Source organism: Patagioenas fasciata, chromosome 22 (genome assembly GCF_037038585.1).
Source record: "Patagioenas fasciata isolate bPatFas1 chromosome 22, bPatFas1.hap1, whole genome shotgun sequence".
Classification (NCBI taxonomy): Eukaryota; Metazoa; Chordata; class Aves; order Columbiformes; family Columbidae; genus Patagioenas; species Patagioenas fasciata.
In genome coordinates, this window is record NC_092541.1 from 1,756,977 (window position 1) to 1,780,374 (window position 23,398).

The 23,398-nt window shown below is 47.7% G+C and overlaps 1 protein-coding gene across 4 annotated transcripts; it reads left to right on the plus strand.

Moving 5' to 3' along the window:
• Window positions 1-297: 297 nt before the first annotated feature.
• Window positions 298-14,863, plus strand: SMARCE1 (SWI/SNF related BAF chromatin remodeling complex subunit E1). Of its 4 annotated transcripts, XM_065856059.2 has the most exons (11): window positions 299-453; window positions 1,293-1,343; window positions 1,865-1,908; window positions 4,836-4,940; window positions 7,854-7,934; window positions 9,021-9,152; window positions 10,679-10,850; window positions 12,670-12,842; window positions 13,481-13,582; window positions 13,978-14,185; window positions 14,597-14,863. In XM_065856059.2, exons 2-11 carry the CDS (start codon window positions 1,337-1,339, stop codon window positions 14,806-14,808), a joined length of 1,236 nt encoding a protein of 411 aa, XP_065712131.1. In that variant the 5' UTR covers window positions 299-453; window positions 1,293-1,336; the 3' UTR covers window positions 14,809-14,863. The 4 variants fall into 4 exon arrangements, with proteins under 4 accessions (XP_071654248.1, XP_065712132.1, XP_071654249.1 ...); XM_071798147.1 differs by lacking the exon at window positions 9,021-9,152 and having other exon boundaries at window positions 298-453; XM_065856060.2 differs by lacking the exon at window positions 4,836-4,940 and having other exon boundaries at window positions 298-453.
• The last annotated feature ends 8,535 nt before the right edge of the window (window positions 14,864-23,398 follow it).

Below are 23,398 nucleotides of genomic sequence, written 5' to 3' on the forward strand. Positions count from 1 at the left end.
GTGAGGCGCCGGGAGCCCGTCGCTCCTGCTGGTTCCGAGAGGAACGCGAAGGCGGGCGGGACGACGGAACCGACCCCGGTGCTGGAAACTGCGGGTGCCTGGGGAGGGCCGGTAACCCCCGGCACCGGGCGGGGCGGGGCGGCCTCCCCGGTAACGGCGGGGCGGGGCCTGCACCTCGCACGTAGCGCCCGGATCTTTCCCCTCTGCCTTCCGCAGATTCGCCACAAACGCTTCCAGCTCCCGCTCTCCCGAAGGGGCGCGAAAAAGGCAGCGGCCCGGCGGGGGCTCCGGGGCGAGGAGGGGGGGTGATCTCTCTCCCGCTTGAAAGCCGGGCCTGCCGCCGAGAGGCTGGAGGAGGTCGGTGGGGGTTTGTCGAAAGTGCGGAGCGCGCAGGCGCCGTCCCTCGCTGCCAGCCCGGCCTGGTGAGGAACAAAGGGAGCGCGGCCGGAGCGGGTGAGTCGGGGCGGGAGCGCTCGCTCGGGGCCGCCCGCCCGGCCCGGCGGCTGCGGCCCGGGGAGCAGCCGAGCTGGGGGGGGTGAGGAGGTCTTGGCGCTTTCCCCGTTAGCGGCCGGGGGACCTGAGGGGGCCGCGGCCTCCGCGGCCGGTCCCGGGGCTCGGCCGGGCCGAGGGCCCTGTTGCGGGGATCGTTTTCCTCAGGAGGAAGGCGCGGAGGGAACCGCGGGGCCGCCTTCCCGCCCCGGCTCCCCCTGACCGCCCGTCCTGAGGGGGATTCGTGCGAGTCCGAAGCTCAGCGCGTTATTCCCGGGTGTTTCAAAAGGAGTTTCGGCTTCTGTGGAAACTTCCGTGGAGTTATTTGAAGAGAAAAGTAGATGAAGCATCGATGTTTTAGCGCTTTTTCCACACACACCGATGGGCTCGTTGCTAAAAAGGTTAAAAACGTTCATTCGCGTCCCATGGCCTGTGATGGAGCTGCTGCTGGGTTCGGTGATTCAAGACACGATTTAATTTGGTCACTCATGCATTCATACCAGTTTTCTGAAACAGGGGGAAATCTTGGGGTATGTTATTGTTCTTTCTTAAGGCAAAAAATACATATACTTTAATATGAAGGTACTAAACCCGAGTGTTATTTCACAGCTATTTAAGGCCAGATTACTTGGAAAGTACGTTCATTTTTCAAAGAGATAACAGTTTTGTTTTGAGAAACACTTGTCTTTATTTCAAAATTGGCAAACTGTAATAATTAATGGTAAATATAATAATCGAAGTTTCAACGATTTGGGGAAGCAAAGGCGTAATACTTAATAGCGTGGTATTCTTTTGTCTTTCAGAAGTACAAATATAATGTCAGGTGGCTGAAAATTTGCCTGTCAAAATGTCAAGTAAGTTTTCAGATTTTTCTTCCTTTAATTTGGTTAATTAAAGATCCGGTTCAGCAGAACCTGTTTGTGAGCTATTCCTATTATTCCTTGCACAAAAAGGAATGATACGAAGTGTAGTTGTTTCTGACCAAACTCTTTGGCCTTAAATCCTGCTGTGGCTGATTTCTGGCATGTAGTTCTCATAGGAAATCCAAATATCACAGATTCTTCTAAATCCTGCTTCACTACATTTTAGCTTACCCTCTTTTTAATTGATGTGCATATAAACCCTTTTCATATTCTTCAGTTTTACACCTGAATAAAAGGCTGGAAATACAGCAGTAGTGTGGCCTTAATTTCCTTCTTTCTTTTCTTTCTCTTGTGTCCTTTGCTTTGCGCTCTTCAGCGGCAAAACACAAAGTCTTTGAGAGTAGGATTTCTGTCTTGTTTTTGTAAATTGCTTAAGAACACCACAGCAGATGCCTTGTAAAGAACTTGTTCCAATTTTCAAAAACAAATTGCTTACATTTATATCTTAACAGAAAGGCCATCATATGCCCCACCTCCTACCCCAGCTCCTGCAACTGTAAGTATAGTGATTTTTCTCATTAACACAGCGCTGGTAATACAGCCTTTAATAATTACGGCGTTGCATCACCTTCCTGTATTGGAAACACAAATTAGTTGTATTTCGTTATTAATATGATATGCATTCAGTTAATTTCTTCTCTTCTTTTAAGCAGTCTGTGAAAGAGAAGCTGAATAAAGTTGCTAGACTCTGCAGATACGTCAGTTTGTCTAAAGTTATATTCACGTTGGGTTGCAGCGTTACACTGGAATATTTAAGAATGAACTGATATATTTAATTCTAAAACCTCCCACTCTACTTGTGCCCAAATCATGGGCAGACGGTGCATTTTTTGTGTGTGTTTCTGTTGTATGCAGCCGATTTCCAGAGGGATGCAGGAGTCCGCAACAACTCTGTTCTATCGGATCAGGGTAATAAAACACTCATGGTGCCAGTCTGATTCGAATTTCTTGAAATCAGTGGTAGTTTGGAGGCTATGGCATGAGAAATATTGTACTTTCTAGTAAAATGGTTTGGGCGACACTAAGGAAAATGCAAACAGCAGCTTTGAATCGATGTCCAGGTGCATCCTTGCATGTGAAAAAGGTGCTGAAACACCACTGTGTGTGGGCAGGAAAGCATTTGGAAACAAACGCACCTATTCCATAGTGTTCGCATTCCTAATTATCTTGCATTTTAGGAGTAATATAGTTACACAAGAAAATACAAATCTTCTGTACAGAAAGATGAGCAAAGATGCTACAGTGAATTTTTTTCATCCGTCTGGGATGAAAACCGCAGGATGAGGTTTAGATGAGCTGCAATCCTTCAAATTTAGTGTGCCGCACTTTACATTTAAAGCGGCTTGAAAAGTATATAACGTATAAATAGAAGTTCTGTTCTTATAAAGATACATAAATACAACTTGCATAGTTTGTTCAGAGTTTTCATTTTGCTCACAACTTAATAGATTTGTGCCAGCGTTAGAAGGAACGCGGTGGCATCGCTGACAACGGGATTCCTGCATCGAGCGCTGTCCACACTTGGTCCCTTCGGATACAGATGTGGTTAAACGGTTTATATCATGTGGTACCTCCTTTAGTCAAGTTAGAGAAGCCTGCAGAAGGGCACATGAAACACATTTCGAAACTGGAACTAGCGACATGCGTTACCGGTCTTGCAAGCATGACTTATGTTCTATACAGTCCTTGAGGTGATGGTCTGTGCTCTGTTAATGCGAGTCATAAAACCAGACAAATAACCTGCTTGTTCTTCCACAGCCAGTTCCAGTTACTACGGTCAACAAAACACCAGTAGTTCTCACCATTTTGGTGTGATAGCTGGAGTAATAACTCTCCATGTAATGCAAGCTAGTTTCCTTGTAACATTTAAATCCTTCCTTGCAGAAATAAAGAGTTAAGAAGACGGAGATTACAGTTGTTATCTGATTTTACTGAAGAGGTGTAGTTCAGCACAGTCAAAACCTGTTGCTATGGTGATACAGAAAACGTCAGGAAAATGGCATCTTTTTAAATAGTGAGTGTGTACATCATGATCACAGACGTACACACTGAGTAAATGTTGACTGCTGTCATGACTGAAGTTAAAACGATTGAAGACTGACTGTTAAAGGATAATTTTACTCTGTATGTTTAGAAATAAACTAACTACAGCATGTCTGCCCGTACTTGAAAACTTCACAAGTTACTGTAGATTAATTTTGCAGGTGATTTTTGTTCAGTGTTTCTAATTGTCTTGCATTGGTTCTTGGAGTCCTGAACGTAGCCGTGGAATTTTTGTGACTGCGATCTAGAGTGGGTCCAGTCAGCAAATCACTTTGAAAGACCATTGCAATGTGCGTTTCTTATTAGGGCCAAAGTGCTGCTAAAGAGTGGAACACTGCAGGTGACACTTAGATACCTAGAAACGCTGTGGGATATTGGGAATCCTCATGGAGTTATGGGACTGCCGCAGTCAGGACTTGATCACAATTGCTGTTAGTTGATACTTTTTTCTTTTTCCCAACAAAATTGGAATAGGAAGTGGCAGATAATGGGAAAAGACACGAGAAATTTATGTGAGGAAGGGAACACAGTGAACCCTCTGCTACCTGATTGTGTGTGGATGATGGGTAAGAAGGGATTGTAATGAAATTACGTTCCTTATGTTACTGAGGTGAGAACAAATTGATCCACTGTCAAGAATGAATGAAGGTGTTGGTTAATTTCTGAAATTGCCTCGGATTCTGTGATCTGCTCAGACCAGTCTGTAGTTTCTCACCTGTAGGTTTGATTGCAGAGGTTCCCCAGCTCAGTCTGCAGCCTCACAGCAGGAGATGTCTGTGAACTGTCTGCTCTCCCAACTTCGAGTCCCACTTCCCCAAAATAGTGACATTTTGCAAACAACGGGGGAAGTCTTCAGATGTTGCTGGTGGTGCACAGTGCTTTGAGAGAACTTTTCCTATTTATTGATAGTGTAATATGTGTTGGAAAGGCAGAAGGATGGGAAAAAGAGCAGATGGGGATTTTCATTGGTGTAGTAAATGTTGGTACTGGCAGTTTCTGCCCAATTACCCTGTGCTGTGTTGCCTTGTAAGTTCAACCCTTTGGATGTAAGAGTCTTTCTGAATTACTTGGCGGCTTATGTTGGAAAACTTATTTGGCTGTGAGCTGGATCTATAGAATACTTGGTGAAACGAGTTACACACTTAAATCGCCAACTTCAGACAAATTTGTAGTGACACGTTTACTTATAAATCCTGTTCTTTAATAGGTTTATACTGGAGTAAGTTTTGTGTGTTGAGAAGATATCAACTGCTACACCTCATTTGCTTGTTTAAATTCTGGTTGCTTTTGCATGCCATATTGCAGTTCATTTTCATTTCTGTGTTTTCCTCGTTTGAGCTCATTTCTCATTCGTGTTTTTGTCTCATTTGTTTCCATCAGCAAATGCCCAGCACCCCAGGGTTTGTGGGATACAATCCATACAGCCATCTGGCCTACAACAACTACAGGCTGGGAGGGAACCCGGGCACCAACAGCCGGGTCACGGTAGGAGAATCAACTATTACATCATCCGGCAAACAACAGGAATTGACCAAAAATGGCTTTAGAGTCAGGTTCTTCTGAATCTTGGCTGCTGCCACTTCTTTATCAAAAGAAAAAACGCTGATTCTTATTCCCCACCTCTTCCCCCCTTCCCTTTCACTCTGAAACCTTTTGCAGGAAAATTGACTCTACTCGGCAGAGAAAAGAAAATGTGGTAATTGTGTGCGATGCAGAACTCCACAAAACAGTTCATGGTCTTCAGTGGCCACCGCATGTTTAGGGCAGAGTTCTGTAGCGTGGGTACGAACTCTTGGAGGGAGGGAACTGCTTGATTGAGGGTTATTGGCACAAAAATAAGGACGGCTATTTTGCAAACTGGAGGTGGTTGATAGCAGTTGCATCATCCTATTGAGCCATGCGAGAGATGCAAGCCTTTATTTTGCTGTCCAGTCTTAGTCTGGTAATAACTGCAAAGTCCCAACTTTTTTTTCAACAAAAGTGTGATGATTATGAAACAGAATCTTTTCAGATCTTATCTGCTCTGTCAGCGTGTGGAAAATGGATGTTACATTTGTTTTTCATGGAGTAAATAGAATGAGGTAAAGACAAGTGATGAGGGAGGGGGCAGCTTCTTGCCAAGATCAAGTCCTGAGCATTGGATGCAGTTAGGAAACAAAACCAGGCTGTGGGAGTGTAACATGTTCAGAACTAGCACAACACAAATAGAGTAAATCCCTCATTTTTAAGTTCCTTTAATTCTCATAGCTTTAGGGTGTTTCATGTAAAACTTCCTAGCTCAAAAAAACAGGAGGAGTTAGAAACCTGTGTTAGGGCAGGAGGTGATGACCTAGTGGCAATTACGGAGACATGGTGGGACAGCACATGTGGCTGGAATGTGCTCAGGTGTGGCTGTGTCCTTGTCAGGAAAGACAGGCCAGCCAGGCGAGGTGGTGGAGTCGCTCTTTACGTGAGAGAGCAACTACAATGTATTGAGTATTGTCCAGGCATGGATGAGGAGCGAGTTGAGAGTCTATGGGTGAAAGTTAAAGGGCGGGCTGGCAGGGGTGATACTGTTGTGGGTGTCTAGTATAGGCACCCAGATCAGCGTGAGGAAGTTGACAAGGCCTCTACAGACAGCTGAGAGCAGCCTCACAGTCACAGGCCCTGGTTATGGTGGGGGATTTGAACTTCCCTGATGTTTGTTGCCAGCTACAGTCCAGGAAGTTCCTCCAGTGCCTTGATGATAACTTTCTGATGCAAAGGGTGGAGGAGCCGACTAGAAGAGGTGCACTGCTGGACCTCATCCTCACCAACAAGGAGGGGCTGGTTGAAGCGGTAAAGGTTGAGGGCTGCCTTGGTTGCAGCGACCATGAGATGGTGGAGATCAGGATCTCATGTGGCAGGAGCAGGATAGCAAGCAGAATTGCAACTCTGGATTTCAGCAGGGCAAACTTTGGCCTTTTCAGGCAATTGCTGGGGGAAATCCCACGGGCAAGGCTGCTTGAAGGTAAAGGGGCCCAGGATAGTTGGTTGGTGTTCAGGGACTGTTTCTACCGGGCACAAGATCAAGGAACAAATACGTGGTTCTTTGAAAGAAGTTCATCTGGTTTGTTAAAATGCTTCTAGAAAAGACCCTCCCCAGACAAGCTGGAACTTGACGGAACGTATACTTTTTTCCTTATACAAGTTAGATTTTGTCTGAGAACTTTCATTGTTTCTGTATGTCATAAGCATACACAGCCTTCTCTGCCATGCATATATCAATATATGTATGGTGTCCTTAAATTCCTGTTAATTTAAAAGCATTAAACAGCTTCCGTTAATGTTTTCAAATCCATCTGTATGTGTATATCTGTATACATTTTGGTAATGCATATGCCTCATGTACATTATTTATACACAATTCTGTATGCATTGTTTCATGGAGCTCCATAAATTCAGCAAAACAAAAAAAAATATCAAGAGGAAAAATGTAAAAGCTGAATATTGAACATGAGTCTTCTTGGTCAAATCAAAGTATTTGTTTATCTATGGCCCCAATCCTGACAAATCTTGAAACTGCTTTATATTAAAATACTCCAAGTTAATCTAACGGAGCTGCTCGCATGTGTAAGTGCTTGAAGAGCGGAGGTTTTCGGAACCTGCAGCTGACGGGGGCTGTAATGTCACCGCAGGGTTTTGGGAGAAAACCCTGACGGGTGTTTTGTAGATGGAGGGGATGCAGCAACTTCCCATCAGCAACAGCTGGTGCTCAGTGTCCTCTTGTTCAGTGCGAGCAACGTGCACAAACCGAAAGCAATATCAGGGCACAGGAGGATATTACAGGCTAATTGGTACAATTAAGTACAGCTTGGGTACCAATAATGCCCACTTTGGCAGATCAGTTGCATAGGGTGGTTTTCTTTTTACAATTAGTAGTTTAATTGGCTCCAAATTTTGCAGACAAGTATCTTGCTAAAATGATTTGAGAGTGAAAATACGTCTGTAACCTTATGATCTTAAACTTTCTCCTTTTTCACCTGTAGAGTAGCCACATTAAATTTGTCAAAACAGGCAAAATGAATTGCTCATCAGAAGGGAGAAAACCAACCCGCTGTAATTGGAGTTTCCGTGTCGATTTCTAAGCTATTTCAGTTTTAAGAATATGGAGCCCTTTTGAAGATTTCTCTAGTTACTGCTCTGTGAACTTGCAGATAAAAGGACAAACTTAAATTGGAAAAATAATACCGTGAGGACCAGCTGTAGTTAGTGCCTGTTCACAGCTTGGGTGATTTGGGGTGACGTTGCTTGCTTCTCTTGGGGTGTGTGTGGTTGGTTTGTGTTAATGGCACAAGATTGAGTGTTTTCCAAAAGTCGCGTGTATAGAAACTGTCCAGTAATCACATTAACAACTGGATTTATTCGGTTCTTTTATAGGCTTCCTCTGGTATTACCATTCCAAAGCCCCCCAAACCCCCAGACAAGCCCCTGATGCCCTACATGAGGTACAGCCGGAAGGTGGGTATACAGTGTCAAACAAGTAATAACAAAAGCTAGTGTTCCTATGTGCTAACAATTAATTGCTATTATCTTAGTTTCAGCTTCTAAACTTTTACTTCTAACAGCCTGCACATTCTTTAAGGGAACTGTAAAGTACAGATGCATTGCCCTGCAGAATAAAGGCAGCAGTAGTCTGTTCAGACAGTTGCCAATTTCTGGGGGGAAAAGTTTTCTCTAAAATGATAATTCTTACCGCTGTCTCTGCTGACAAGGATCCACCCTGCCACATTCAGAAGTGCCTGTGACTTACTGCCACAACTTTTTAATATAAAGGAAGTATTCCTTGCGGTATACTGGGCTTGGTACAGTGCTGTAGCTGGACTGAAGAGTAGCGATGAGTGGACTTTGCATGTTCTTCACCACCCTAGCCTGTGGCAACGTTTGCTTCGCTATTCTGTGAACTGGTTGACAGAAAGTAGGAGACTCTTGTGGAGTCTGGAATCTGATGGGGCATGGGGGGGCATGTCAGCCTGTCTGAAGCGGGGGAGCCAGAAGGAAATTCTTCCACTTCTGGTACAGTATCTTTACCAGCCTGTCTGTCTTAGGCAAAAAACCATCAAGTCAAGTGGCGCAGCAAGAAATAACACTGGCAGCTCTCTCCTTTGGTGTTTTTTTCCCTATAAAGTTAGGAACTTTTTTTGGTGGAGTCAGAACTTGTTGGAACTCAAATTGATCAGCAAGACTGAAAAGTATTTTGCAATGTTCCATTCTGATCTGAAAAGCTCAGTGCTCTTTATCGTAATCTACTGCTGGATGTGTGTACTCGGTAGCCATTTTTTTTCCCCGAAATGCAGCGATGTGCATTTAAGAAGAGAATTATGAGGGTTAAAGGCAATGTTCTCATGAAACCAAAGCCGTTTCAGTAGATGGCTTCCTGCTGACTTCCTGCCCCAGAAAATAATCCAGATAGTTTAGCCAGGCTCATTCCTAACTTAATCCTGTTTTTCATGGTGATTCCAGAAAGAACTCTGAGATGACAATATAAAATGTTTAATTTGGAAGTATTTAGATATCATTAGTAAAGCTCCAGCTGTTTCTGTTAAGGTCTGGGACCAAGTGAAGGCGTCCAATCCTGATTTGAAGTTATGGGAAATTGGCAAGATTATTGGAGGAATGTGGCGAGATCTCACTGATGAAGAGAAGCAAGAGTATTTGAATGAATATGAAGCTGAAAAGGTAAATGGAAGAAATCTGGGATGTTTATTACAGCTGATTCTTCTAGGAACTGGTCTGAGAAGAAAAATTCATCTTACCCATGCAGTGGTGTATGAGGCATTGACGAGAGCCTGTATGTAACTTAAATGGAAGTATGTCCTAAATAACTGTACGTCAACTGTGACTGGTCAGTTTTTAGACCTAATTCAAAATGAAGTATTTATTAATTGAGTGTCGATTTGTAGCTGTTTAATGAATGGATTTGATTGTACAACATCAGTATTGAAAAGATTGTCTCAACACCCAAAATCCTCTTTCAAAACTGGTGCTCTGCAACTACTGCTGTTGTCATGAACGTGTTCCTAAGAGACTTCCAGTCACGTAGGGTTTGGTTTTCATGGTGTAACTCCGCGCTATGGCATATAGTGTTTTGTTTCTTAATAGCAAAACTACCGCTTTTAGGGTGTTCTTGTGGGTTTGTTTGGGTTTTATTGATCCTCGTGACAAGATGACGGCTCCCCCGTGTGTCTCGGTCGGTAAGTGCTGAGGACTTTTACAAGACACTTATTGTGGTTTTAAGGTACAAGCGGTGAATTGTCCGGCTGCTGTGTTGTGCTTAAACCCGGCAGGCGCCCGAGGCTCGGTACAACCTGGTCACGTCTCAGCTGGTTTTATTCCAAGGCAATAGAGAAGTTCTGCAAAGCTGGACGCTCTTAGTTGGGGAAAACCAAAAATAATCAAGGAATTCTATTTAACTTGGTAACACTGTTTAGATTGTAAGCTCCTTGGGGCAGGGGCCATCCTGTTGGTATTTCACAGTGTCGAGGTGGAAGGATCCCAGTTCTGATCATAAAGCAAACAAGCTGTTTAGCTACTTTTGACAATATTGTAGATAACACCTTATTTTTCACTGGAAGTATCTTAAATCACTGTACAAAACCTAGACTTGGCAGGTTTTAAAAGTGAGATTAAAGAAAGCAATTTGAAGGGAAAAATACTCCAAAGAAGGTGGAAATAGTGATGCGGTTGTGGAACCAGAGGAAACGCTGGTCTGGCCGCAGCATTCTGGGCCAGCCCAGTGGGGGGCGCAGCAGAGAACGGAAAAGTCGTAAGTTATTTTGAAAACTGGTTCATGACACACTGGACTAAGGAACGAGAAGAAATCAGAAGCCAATATCTAGTTAGAACTCCAGAGAATTATTGAGAATATTTTAAGTTAACTTGTTCTAATAAATTATCAAAGTTAGTTTGATAAATGCCTCGTTCTGAGGTGTTTGATTTTTAAATCTCAAAACCCAAAACTATTGTAAGAGTTTTGAGGTATTACAGCTGCAATGTACCTCAAAGCCCAGCTAGTGGTTGTAAAACATGAGTGACTCTGGGAGAAGTTCATTTGTAAAAGAAACCCCGAGCGAATATTTGTGTGTCAGCCCAATGATTCCCAAGAGCGTTGGCTGTGTAACTGCGCTTGGAGTTACACCGGCTGCGGTTTTGTCGAGTCCGAAATGGTCCGGTGGTGCGATCAAACCGTGTTGGTCACGTTTCAGATCGAGTACAACGAGTCCATGAAGGCCTACCATAACTCTCCCGCGTACCTCGCCTACATCAACGCGAAAAGTCGCGCCGAGGCCGCCTTGGAAGAAGAAAGCCGGCAGAGACAGTCGCGCATGGAGAAGGGCGAGCCCTACATGAGCATCCAGCCGGCTGAAGATCCCGATGGTAAGCACGGAGGGATTTGTGTGAGACAGTCTCATTACAGGACCAACGCGATAGAGAAACGGCCGCCAGACGTGGAAAAGTACCAGCGTGCAACTCGCACAATGTTTTAATGTGATTTCCTTTCTGGTTTGGTGCCTTTAATACCGATTTTTCGTGATCACAGAATGAACTGGGTTGGAAAAGACCTCAGAGATCATCCAGTCCAACCCTTGGTCCAGCTCCAGTCCATTGACCAGATCATGGCACTAAGTGCCATGGCCAATCTCAGTTTAACAACCTCCAGGGCCGGTGAGTCCAGCACCTCCCTGGGCAGCCATTCCAATGCCTGACCACTCTCTTTGTATGGAATTTCTTCCTAATCTCCAGCCTAAATTTCCCCTGGCAGAGTTGAAGCCCATGCCCCCTTGTCCTATTGCTGACTGCCTGGGAGAAGAGCCCAATCCCCCCTGGCTAGAACTGCCCTTCAGGTCGTTCTAGAGAGTGCTGAGCTCACCTCTAAGCCTCCTCTGCTCCAGACTGAACAAGCCCAGCTCCCTCAGCCTCTCCCCATAGGGCTTGTGTTCAAGTCCCTTCCCCAGTCTTGTTGCTCTTCTGTGGACCCGCTCCAGCACTTCAATCTCTTTCCTGAGCTGAGGGGCCCAGAACTGAACACAATACTCCAGGTGTGGCCTCCCCAATGCAGAGCACAGGGGAAGGATCACTGCCCTTGTCCTGCTGACCACGCTGGTTTGGATACGGGACAGGACACCATTGGCCTTCTTGGCCACCTGGGCACACTGTTGGCTCCTGTTGAGCTTCCTGTCCATCAGTCCCCCCCAGGTCCCTTTCTGCCTGACTGCTCTCCAGCCACTCTGTGCCCAGCCTGGACTTGGCCTTGTTGATCTTCATCCCATTGGAATCAGCCCATTTTCCCAGTCTATCCAGATCGCGTGTTATTTTGTGTAGCACACAGCTGACTTTGCCTTGTTTCCAAAAGCTAAGATGACAAGCCGGTGGCAAAAGTTATTCCAGCCCTTAATTACGTGTGAAGCAATGGGTTCAGAGCAAATCAGTGTGCTAACAGCCCCGTAGTGGCCATAATACATGCGTTACAAAAGGCTTAGATGCCGGATTTAATCCAGCTTGAATGGAATCTTGTGTTTTATTACCAGAAGCGCATAATTCTGACAGGCAGAGTTCTGGTGCGATTGAGGGCCCCTGAACTTCAGATGTGTTCAACAACTGTCACTTGAGATTCTTCAGAGAATAAGTTAACCTTGCTGTTGAGAAAATTCTGCAAGTTTATTGGAGTGCGAGGAAACGCTCCCCACCCAGTGGGAAAACTCATGCACCTCATGTCTGCTTTTAAATTCACAACCAAATACTTGTTGAAACCTGAGGGTGAGAAATGTTTGGAGTTACACCCTTTTTCTTAATTCCCCCTTGTACAGCACACCCTTGAGATAGAGCTCATGCCAAACATGCAAAACTGCAAAATGTGTGTAAATAGGTGTAATATTCCATTAACTGCAGTTTTGGGACTGCAAAGTCTGCCTGGGTCGAGTGAGCTCAGGCAGAACCAGCTGCTCTGGGCCCTGAGCTGCAGCGTTCCCATCCAGGACAGACCAGAGTGACAAATGTGTCCGTCCCAAATGTCAGAGCTGTGCCAGGGGGAGTTGGCTTTTTTATCCCGAATTTCCTGGTTCTGTATTGTCAGTGTGAACTTTGTGATATGACAGCAACTGGCCTTAGGGCTTTTATGTTATTTTTCATTAGTGGTAACAGTGTCGCTGGTCATTTTGTGGTATTAAGGCGGTTGCACTCTGGACTCTCATTCCAGACTACGATGATGGATTTTCCATGAAGCACACGGCCACAGCTCGATTCCAGAGGAACCACCGTCTCATCAGCGAGATCCTGAGCGAGAGCGTGGTGCCCGACGTCCGCTCTGTCGTCACGACGGCCAGAATGCAAGTTCTGAAACGCCAGGTTCAGTCTTTAATGGTTCATCAGGTAAAGATAAACGCTGCGAGGGCAGCTGAACCGTAACGGGGTTGGGCCGCGCGCCTGGTCTCGGATCGTTTGATCACCTACGTGACTGTTCTTGTTGGGTGTCAGCGTTCTGTGCGCTCCAGTAGCCCAGCTCTGGGTTTTCTTGGAAGTTGCAAGACACGAGACTTCGCCTTTTGTGCTTTTTTTAAATTGAGAATCATGTTAAACTCACGAGATCACGAGCTCAACATTTGTGGGGTTTTTTAATTAACAGAAGAAGATTTGAGGGAGGGGGCGGTATCCCCTTCTTTCCTTTGAATTGTTATCTTCCTGCGTTAATTAATGTGTGTGTATATGTACCCATGGGGTGTATAATATGAAACAAAATGCATGTTTTACGCTGGAAGACTCACCTCAAGCACAGACCGTTTGTAACATGCCTGTGCAATCCTGACCTACTGCAGACATTAATTTATTGTTCATGCTTTTCAAGATGAATTTCTATTGGGTACTCGATCAAGGGAAGCTTAAGGGTGTTTCTATATTATATGGGTATATTTTTCAATATTGGTCTAAGTATTTTTGTGCGTAGCTCTAAACCTTGTCCAGTTCTTCCTATGACTCCGTAGTAATGTTCTTGCCGTTTGATTCATTTCCAGCGTAAACTGGAAGCGGAGCTGCTGCAAATCGAGGAGCGTCACCAGGAGAAGAAGAGGAAGTTCTTGGAAAGCACAGAATCCTTTAACAACGAGCTTAAAAGGGTAAAACTCCCACGTTTCCTCCGTTTACTGCGCGGAATCCGCCGATTTCCCATTTCTACGAGTGCTTTAAGCGCTTCCGTTTGGTTCTGCGCTCCGTTAATCATAATTACGCGCCTGATGGTGCAGCGTCCTGGGGTGCAGTGTCCTAAAACACGGAGCGTTTGTGCTATTTCACGCTCCTTCGGTGACCTTTAGTGGTGACGTTCAGCCAGTGCAGTTCCAAAAGTGCCTCAGGCTGGACTGGTTGAGCTCACTCGAGAGGAGACGACGCTGCTCCGTCCTCGCCTGCTTCACGTTACAACATTTAGGTTGCTTCTTTACCCCTTTTATTCTTGAATGTGCTTGTATCTCCCTAACGGAGCAGTAAAAGCTCTCCCTTTGTTTTGAATTGCTAGTTATGCAGTTTGAAGGTGGAAGTGGACATGGAAAAGATCGTGGCTGAAATCGCCCAAGCCGAGGAGCAGGCTCGCAAGAGGCAGGAGGAGAGGGAGAAAGAAGCAGCGGAGCAGGCCGAGCGCAGCCAGAACGCGGCGGCCGAGGAGGAGCAGGCGGCCGGCAAGGCGGAGGAGAAGAAGGAGGAGGAGAGCGCGCCGGTGGAGACGGGTGAGTGTGGAACAGCGGGGCCAGCGCCGCCGGGTCTCTGTGACGGGACACCCCGTTTTTGCTCTTGGTAGGAAGAAAGGCTTAAGAACAACGTTCAGAGTCGTTAACTCCATCGTGGTGACCGCAGGTCTTTGCGTTCTTTGTGTTAAATGGAAAAGATACCACAAAGCCCCGTGTGATGCTTCGGGTGTGATCTGCTCACGGGGAAAAAATGCTTCCTAAACCTCACTCGCCTTTCAGCTGGGAGCAACTGGGAGGGATGATGGGTTTGCATCTGGCAAGGATGATAGAACAATGCGTCTTCCCATGCTGCTCTTACAAGCTGATGTGCAGCTTTTCCTTCTTAATTTCTAAATTCTAATCGCATAACCTAAATAAATGTCAATGACGCTGAGAAATCTCTTCTTGCAGAAGAGCCTCACCCAGAAGAGAGCACAGAAACCCAGCAGAACGGCGAAGAAGGAACATCCACCCCCGATGACAAGGAGAGCGGCCAGGAAGGGGGGGACAGCACCGCGGAGGAGGGAACCAGCGACAGCAACACCGGCTCCGAGAGCAACAGCGCGACCGTGGAGGAGCCGCCCGCAGACCCCGGCACGGAGGACGGCGAGAAGAAAGAATAAATACTGACTCGTTCCATGTGTCTCTTTTTTAATGAAGTACCGGTTTGGTTTAAAATGTGCTACGCGGTTTTTGTATCTCCCTCGACTGTATCGCTTGTCTCCAAAGGGTATCGGGTTTAGTAACTTGTCAGGTATCAGCACAGGGACTTCGAGGGTCTGTAGGAGCAAAGGATCTGACACCAGACAGGGAAAACAAGATGTAGAGATCGTATTGCTTGGGATTCCTTGTCTAGAAAAGCATTGCTTTGGGGTTTTATATCAGAAATCGTGCCTTTTTGCCTTTCCTCTGGTTCCGTGGCCGCAGTGACAGCGTCTTGCCCAAAGACCCTCGCTCCTTGGGCTGGCGAGGGACAGACGCGTGTCCCCTCTGCCCCAGCTCAGCAGAACGTGACATCCGCTACCAGGGAGCCACAGAGGCTGAGGAAACGCAGTTAATATAAGAGCACCCACTTTCCTAGAGAGACCATGGTGTCACCGAGGTGTCCTGGGGACAACCCCGAGCAAACCAAACCCCCCGGGAGCCTTTGTGCTGTCCCCGCTGCGCCAGCTCTTGCCACACGGCCCCTGCAGATGCCCAGTTCTGGGTGTTTAAAGCTAATCAGTCCTCACGAGCAGCGCTCGAAATGGGGCTGAAAGGCGCGGGTTTGGGCTGGTTTGGTGTCATCTTTGTCTTTTATAGAGCAGCATTAACTAATTAATTTGCTACCAATGTGTCCTGGTACAACCTCAGCCAGAGAGACGGCAAATACAGAGCAGGGGAGCGTTCACACGCGTACATGCGCTCTGAAGAGTCACGATCAAGGCACAAATGGTAAAAAAGAGCAGTTTTGCTCCCCATGACCTTTCAAACCCCTGGCAGCTCTACAGATGTACCAAAAATGCCCCATTTTGCCCTCCTGGAGTAAAACACCGAGTTCCAACACGAGATACAAGCCGTCCCATGACTTCACAGCTCTAGGAGAACACGATGCAAATGCTTCAAGGAACCAGGATGTTTCTAGGGAAGAGTGGGTGTATCAGATGATGACGTTTTTTAAATCCTTTTGGTCTTTTTTTTTTTTTTAAATGCTCTAAAACTAATAAAACCCAACACGTTTTGGTTTTTTAAGCTGACGGTGGTCTGGTTCTTGTCTTCTAAGGTACCGCCTGGATGTGATTCAGAGCTTTACCCACTGTTCTCAAGCGCAGAGAAGGATAAAAACGCGTTCTCCTCATCTTTGAAGGAAAAGTAGCAGCTCTGATGTTCATGTGGGTTTTGGCAAAGCTGGACGTGAACCGAATGCTCTTAGGAGGAAATGGAAACCGTGGCTGCTGCTCCACGTGGGTTTGAAGCATTTGAAGCAGTGAAACCCGCCTAAAAATTCAACTCAAATTCTAAATTCCCGTTTCTTGAAGAGCGGGCAGGTTGCTCAAGCACTCGCAGTTGTACTTCAGTTGCGCTTTAGGAGCTTCTGCTTCCAGCAATTAAAATAATTGGTTTCAGAAAAACACATCTTGAGGCGCTTACGAGGGGGGAGTCACCTAGTGACCCATTTTGCTTTTACAGCTCATAATTAACTGCGCCAAAACGCTCGTAATTAAAAGAGGAGGGTTATTTGTTCTGCGAACTCGCTCTGAGGAAACTCAAATCGCCAAAACAACAGACGCTGGTTGAAATACAACGTGAAAATTGAGATGTGCAAATACCTTCGGTTAGAGATTGGGGTAAAACAGAACCCGGGGCAGCAGACGCTGCAGGAACGAGGTGGGTTTGCCAATAATTTAACACTTTCAGATCTTCAAAACTGGAGAAAAACCAGCACAGCCCTTCATAGAAAGACCCGAATTCCCATTTCTCCTGAAACCCTCCCCAGGCTGCACAGGAGCTTTTATTTAACTTGCAGAACAACCAGCGCTGAGTTTTCTTCACCTAGAGCACCAACCCTTGCACACAGGAGCTCGGGTGCAACAGGAGACTCCAAACCTTGGTTGCTGCAACGCTTGTGCAACAGCTGGGGGTTGTAAAGGCCGTTTGTGCTTCTCATCTGCTCCATATTCTCCAGTTACATGTAAATTAACAGTAATTATTCGCAAAGCCAGGCTGTGTTGCAGCGTGGGGTGTGTACCCCCGTGGGTAGGTGTGATCTCCAAGGGTGAAACAGCTTCTCCGAGCACGTGAGAACCTCCTGAAATGCCCCGTGGGCAACGTGTGAGCCCCTGACCCAGCCCTGTGGTGCCCACGAGGGGCACGAGCATCAGGGATCCCCAAGAGACCCCCCAGAAACTCGTTCTGTATCAGAGACGAGGAGCTTGGTGAGGCCTCCAGCTGATGATGCACCAAGCTCTGATGGAGCTGTTAATTGGAGCCACGTGCCCACCTGGACGTCCTCAGCAGGACAGGAAACCTCCCACAGGAAGGTGGAGGAGATAAAGCTCAGCAGCTTCAGCAGGAGCCAGCTCTGTGTCTTCCAGGGGCTTTGTTTGGCAGGTGGGTGCAAGTTCTTGGGGTTCCATCTTCCCCTGGCTGTCTCGGGGTGTCGGAGCCGGCAGGTCCTTCACACGCACAAAAGATCAATGAGGAAACAAAGAGGCAAATCCAAATCGTTGCATTGTGGTAAGGGAGGTGTTTTCTTTGGTTTGTTTTTCCCTTCGAGAGAAAAAGAGGCTTTTTTTTGGGAGTCTGAGTCATGCTCTGGGAGCTCTGACATCCCCAGCGCTGCTTGGGTTGTTCTTTAGGTGAAAATCAAGCAGGCAAAGGTTCCCTTCTCCATGGGGTAGTTCTCAAAAATGTGCTTTCATCTCACCACAAAAACAGTGGAGGTTATGAAGAAGCCTGGGTTAAAAAACTGCTCTTAAAGCTTTTTTGGATATTTTTTTTCGTGTTAGTATAATTAACAGATTTTATCACCCATGAAAACCCCTGACCTACAAAACTGAAATGCGGTAACGGGTACATGGAGCAGGCCCGAAGGTGTTAAAATATAAACTGGGCACCTTGTGAGATTGTTCACCAGCGATTCAACAGGCAAAGCGCTTCACCAGCAGTGTTCACCAACAATTCAACAACAGGCAAAGCACTACACCAGCAGTGTTCACCAGCAGTGTTCACCAACAATTCAACAACAGGCAAAGCACTACACCAGCAGTGTTCACCAGCAGTGTTCACCAACAATTCAACAACAGGCAAAGCGCTTCACCAGCAGTGTTCACCAGCAGTGTTCACCAACAATTCAACAACAGGCAAAGCGCTTCACCAGCAGTGTTCACCAGCAGTGCTCACCAGCAGTGTTCACCAACAATTCAACAACAGGCAAAGCGCTTCGCTCCCGCTGAAACCGCTGCTCTCTGCCTCTTAGGAACTTGATGCTCCTCAATACCCTTTGAGGGCACCAAGCTGAGGACGGGACGGGTCCGCTGCCCGTTAGGGGATAAAATAGCACAGCCTGGCACAGGCGGGGTGGTTTGTTGTGGGGGGGACAGGAGCCGCTGTTCAGAGCGTTGTGTTGCGCTGATGCCCAGCAGAGCAGAGCTGGAGAGCCTGGGTTCATTTGGGGGTCAGGAGAGTGGGTCCGGAGCCCTGGGAGGGACCCCCGGACACGCACGTTTGGGTGGCAGGAGAGCTGGGGCGGAGGAGGCTCAGAGGGGACGTGGTAATGAGCGAGGGGTCTTCCTAGGCAGCCTTTGCCTTTTGGTTTTAAATCTATTTGGGATTTTTTGGTCCCAGTTTATCAAAAGCCACTTGACAAGGCCTCCAGATTGGCCATTGAGCTACAAACCTTGTGCTGACACAGGGTCATTAGAACTGTCTTCGCTGCTTTGCTCCCCTCTCCTTCCATCCTCCCAGCGCTCCCGATTTCTGGAACATTGAGCAAAACGCTCCTCGCGGTGGGTTCGGGGTGAGAAGGGGCGCGGGTCTGTGCTCGCGGAGGCGCTTGAGCTGGAGCCGGCGCTGCCACCAGGAGTCCCTCAAACCCTGTTGAGAGACTGCAGAGATTGTCGTTCAACAACCGCCGCTGCCAGGAACCGCGCTGGCTCTGGATCGGCCCCTTGGCTGTGCTGTCTGTCTGTCAGCAACTCCAACCCAGACAGAAACGCAGCTGCGGGTGCTCCGACTCCAGCTTTAAGCCCTCTTGGATATAAAGCGCAGCTTTGCGAGTGTTTAATTGCGGTGTGTTTAATCACATCAGACACACGGAGCCGTAATTCCCTCCCACTCCCCCCGTGAGCCCCAGTTCCGCCCCAGAGCCATCGCAGCCGTGACTTTGTGCCCTAAGGAACCTGTGACGCTTGCTGGAGGTTTCCAACGCTTAATCGAGTGCTTTGACTCCTGGATCCGAAACCTTCCCTGTGTACACACGGTATTATTGATGGTGATTCTTGCAATTCTCTCCCCAGTGCGATTTTTACGATAACCAAGCGGAGATCAACGAGAGCCCTTTGAGCAGGGATCCTGCTCTGGTCGGCTCTGTCTCTCGCTGTTTTTGTTCTCAGTTCCCTTCTTTCACTTTGACGCTTTTTTCCCCCCGCCCTGGTCTTCAAGGGGTTTTTTTGAAGTGGTTTTGCAGTTATTGGGCTGGTGTCTTATTTTGTTGTGAAGTTATCACACACGGCTTCGCTGCTGACTTACAAAAGTCTATAGTTTCTGTAAACAGGTAGTTTCAATTTACCTTTTTCACTCAATTCTATTAAAAAGGCAAGAAAAAGCCATTTCAATCCTGGCACCCATTCTAGGGGATGTGGGGGAGAAGCCAAACCAGCAAGAGTGACAACAGCAACCAGGTGAAAAATCGCTATATATCATTTCTTAAGCCCAGGGTTGAAGAACAACAGATCTGTCATAGACAGGACTGGATGAGCTCTTGGGGAAACCACTGATGGGATTATTCCATTTCCATACCCAGCCTTGTTTCAAAGAGCACAAGGGATGGGTGTTAAACCTTGCACGTTCTGAATACGACACCGAGGGCTCGCAGGACGTTTGCAGTGCGGTCAGGAGACACCGGAACCCTCAGTTCTTTCAGAAGACAAAACACTGCTGCTTTATGTCCCTGAACAATTCATTTCTCCCCAATGTGTGGTGTCCTGCGGGAACTTCCCAGCCGTCTGCCCACCTGTGTGGGAACAAAGCGCCAGGAGGTTTCAAAACCCTCTCTAGATATGATCTGTGGCTCCTATAACCTGTCAGGAGCTTCTCTTCATATTTTTTTATCTCCTCTCCTTTCCCCCCCTGCTCTTCTGGGGTGACCAGTGGCTCTGCCACGTTAGTTCAGCGCAGGAGGGGGTGGTTTGTTCATTGCAGGCCCCTCTATATACAAGAGCAACAAGACTGGGGAAGGGACTTGAACACAAGAGCTATGGGGAGAGGCTGAGGGAGCTGGGCTTGTTCAGTCTGGAGCAGAGGAGGCTTAGAGCTGAGCTCAGCACTCTCTAGAACGACCTGAAGGGCAGTTCTAGCCAGGGGGGATTGGGCTCTTCTCCCAGGCAGTCAGCAGTAGGACAAGGGGGCATGGGCTTCAACTCTGCCAGGGGAAATTTAGGCTGGAGATTAGGAAGAAATTCCATACAGAGAGAGTGGTCAGCATTGGAATGGCTGCCCAGGGAGGTGCTGGACTCACCGGCCCTGGAGGTTTTTAAACTGAGATTGGCCATGGCACTTAGTGCCATGATCTGGTGAACGGACTGGGGTTGGACCAAGGGTTGGACTGGATGAGCTCTGAGGGCTTTTCCAGCCCAGTCCATTCCGTGATTCTGTTTTAAAAGGAGCCAGTGGTGCGGACAAAGCGGAGCAGATCTCACCTGTGGCTGGGGGGGACAGAGGAACAGCAGCACACGCCGTCAGCAGCTGATGACCCAGCTTGTCCCCTGCACCGCGGCGCTGACACCAGAGCATCTGCGCTTCTGCCAGCCTGACCTGTCCCCGCTCGGCTCTTTGCGTACGTTCCCTTCGTCACAGCTCGATTCCTGGACTGCAGGGTGAGGAAGTTGCTTTAGCGCAGAGCAAATGCCAACCTGCTGAAAGTGCCTTATTTTTTTCTGCCCCCTCCACAAAGAACAGGAGCGAAAGGCCATCGCCCGCCATGTGACGCAGGGACGGAGCGGGTGCATTCCCAGCGATACCAGCAGCGCGTCCTTCCCTCCTGCGGCTGACCAAGAGGCAACGTGGGCAACTGCGCGACCCTGATAGCGCCTGCCTGCTGCTCTGATTGCTTCCTCTGTTGGGAGGATAAGGATCTTTTAATAACCTCACGGTGAGATCACAATCATGAGATTTTTATTCAGGGCATCCCCTACAGCCGCTCTAAGAACTGCTCTCGGTGAGGAATCCCAGCTTGGTACCGCTCTTAATGTCAGGAATTTACTCGCGATTTCACTTCTGCTATTTTGTTTGCTTAAGAAACGAGCGTGTCAAAGCCCCCGCCGCAGTAAACCTGCTGACTTCAAGATATGAACTTGTCCTGCGTCCCTCCCAAATGCCAGCTCAGGAGCGCGAGAGCTACGGGGTGGTTGGGCAGGAGGCAAAACTGGAGGTGGGAGATCCCGAGTGTCTCGGTTTGGCATTGCCGAGCAAAGCAAAACAGCAGGGGAGGCGTCGGGGTCTGTCCTCGACGTCAGAGGGGGACGTTACTGGGAAGTGGGCAGTGGAGGAAGGTTCAACTCACCAGTGCTTCTGTCTGGGTTCTGTCTTGGCTTCCTGCAGCCAAGGGGAGAAACCCTTCCTGGCGCTTTGGATCAGCGAAAGAGCTGAACAGCAGAGCTGAGAGCGGGAGACGTAGCTGGGGTTTCCATGCGTGTCCTGTGGCAGGGCACAGAGAAGAACACAGGTCAGCGGTTTGCCAGGGACCTGCAATAGCTGGATGTGAACTGTGGTGCTTGTACTGGTCTGCAAAACCCCCTTCAGTGCTCAGCCTGAAGCTGGGCTGCAGGACCTCAGTTTTCCTACCTGAAACCGCTCGTGCCGTGTGAGCCGATCCCTGAAGCGGTGCCGGGGGTTCTCATGCACCCATGGGCAGAGCCGCCCGCAGCCACACGGCCCCTCCACCTGCTGGGAAACCCATATTTCAGAGCCTGTTTTCATCTCAATTCACTTAAAGCAAAATCAGTGGAAAACACAGCGAGGTTTTGAATTCAGGGTGTAGAAACATCTTGTGTTTTGCTTTTCTCAGAATGAATTACACCTTGCTGAAGTGCTCACGAGTTCCGCTTTCTCAGATCACACGTGCTGGCCGGTCAGCACCTCCTGGTCCTTCACCTTGGCACGTCTGTGTGTCTCAGCGGAAGGACAGACTGCATAAAGCCCAATTTCCCACACAGGACACAAATGTGAGCTACAGAACTAAATTCCCATGAGATGTTTCACTGCTGAACGAGTTGCAATTCACTGTCAGCTCAATTAACGATTACATGTTTCAATTCAGCTGAGCAAACACAATGTTTCAGTTCAAGAACTGAGATCTGCCTTTCTGAGCTCGTTTCCTGTGGAATTTATTAGGAACCGAACTTTCTTTTGACAAGTTGTACTGATGAACGACCGCCATCCAGCTCCAGCACTGCAGCCCCAGCGATGGATTGGAATCACCGATTTCCACTCTTCTTGCAGTGAAGGTGAGCGGGGGTTCTCACATAAGACTGAAAACACCAGGTAACTTGATTTTATTTTTAATAGTTAATTAATCTTTAGGGTACCAAATGTGTTCTAAAGAGCAAACAGCCCGGTGCGGCTCTCTTGGGCAGAGCTCAGGCCTGGCACTGTTGAGAAATGGGATCTTTGTTCACGCAGGATCAGATTTCTCTCAATGACGGCACAAGTGTTAAAGGGAATCTGTCAAAGAGACAGAATCACTAAGGCATGGAACAGACTGCAAATATACACAATCGAATTCAGCAAAGCTTTAATAAATGTTTTGAGAACTCCTTAGGTACGAAACGTGACTGTACAAGAAGACTGAGTGTCATAAAGACAGAGCAAGGTGTTTATTTTAAATATTCCCATTCTTTTTTTAAGGGAAACAATTTGCTTGAGTTGGCTCTGAAAACACACAACGTGGCACAGGCCAGAACTCTGAAGTTAAAGCTTGGGGGTACGTGCAGAAAATAAACTGCAAACCACCTGCCTTTCTCTTGTTGTCTTTGGCTTCAGCCACCGTGGGCCCGGGGTGGATCCTCCGCTCCGGCCGCAGCGCGAGCACCGAGGAAATCTGGTGATGGTGCGGATCCCTGCGCACCCACCACGCCACAGGCAGCACCGCGGCTGTTCGAAGGCTTCACACCCACCATTTCTGTGTGTTCTGCCTGTACCTGAGAGGAGCCTTTCATCTCTGCTGCTTCTTGGCGGAAGTGGTGAGAAGATAAAGCTCTGAGGCGGCGTACCTGCCTGGATCATCGACGAACCAAAGGAGAACAGAGCAACAAACAGCGTCACAGAGATGTGAGCTGGACCTGCTTACTGAGATAAGCCAAACCGAGCGTGCTGGAAAGCCAGGGGTGTGTAGTTAGAGTGTGGTAAGGAAAGTGCAGGTCACCTTGTGTGCAAGGTGAAAATGCTGAGTCTCCAAGCCCCCAGCTTTGGGTGAGGATGGTGGATCCAGCATCCTGCACATTTTGAGGAAGATGA

What these genes read in the sequence shown, in the direction of transcription:
- SMARCE1 (XM_065856059.2), top strand. An exon ending in CTACCCCAGCTCCTGCAACT is followed by an intron (nt 1,909 to 4,835) that starts GTAAGTATAGTG and finishes TGTTTCCATCAG; the next exon opens with CAAATGCCCAGCACCCCAGG. An exon ending in AGTCTTTAATGGTTCATCAG is followed by an intron (nt 12,843 to 13,480) that starts GTAAAGATAAAC and finishes ATTCATTTCCAG; the next exon opens with CGTAAACTGGAAGCGGAGCT.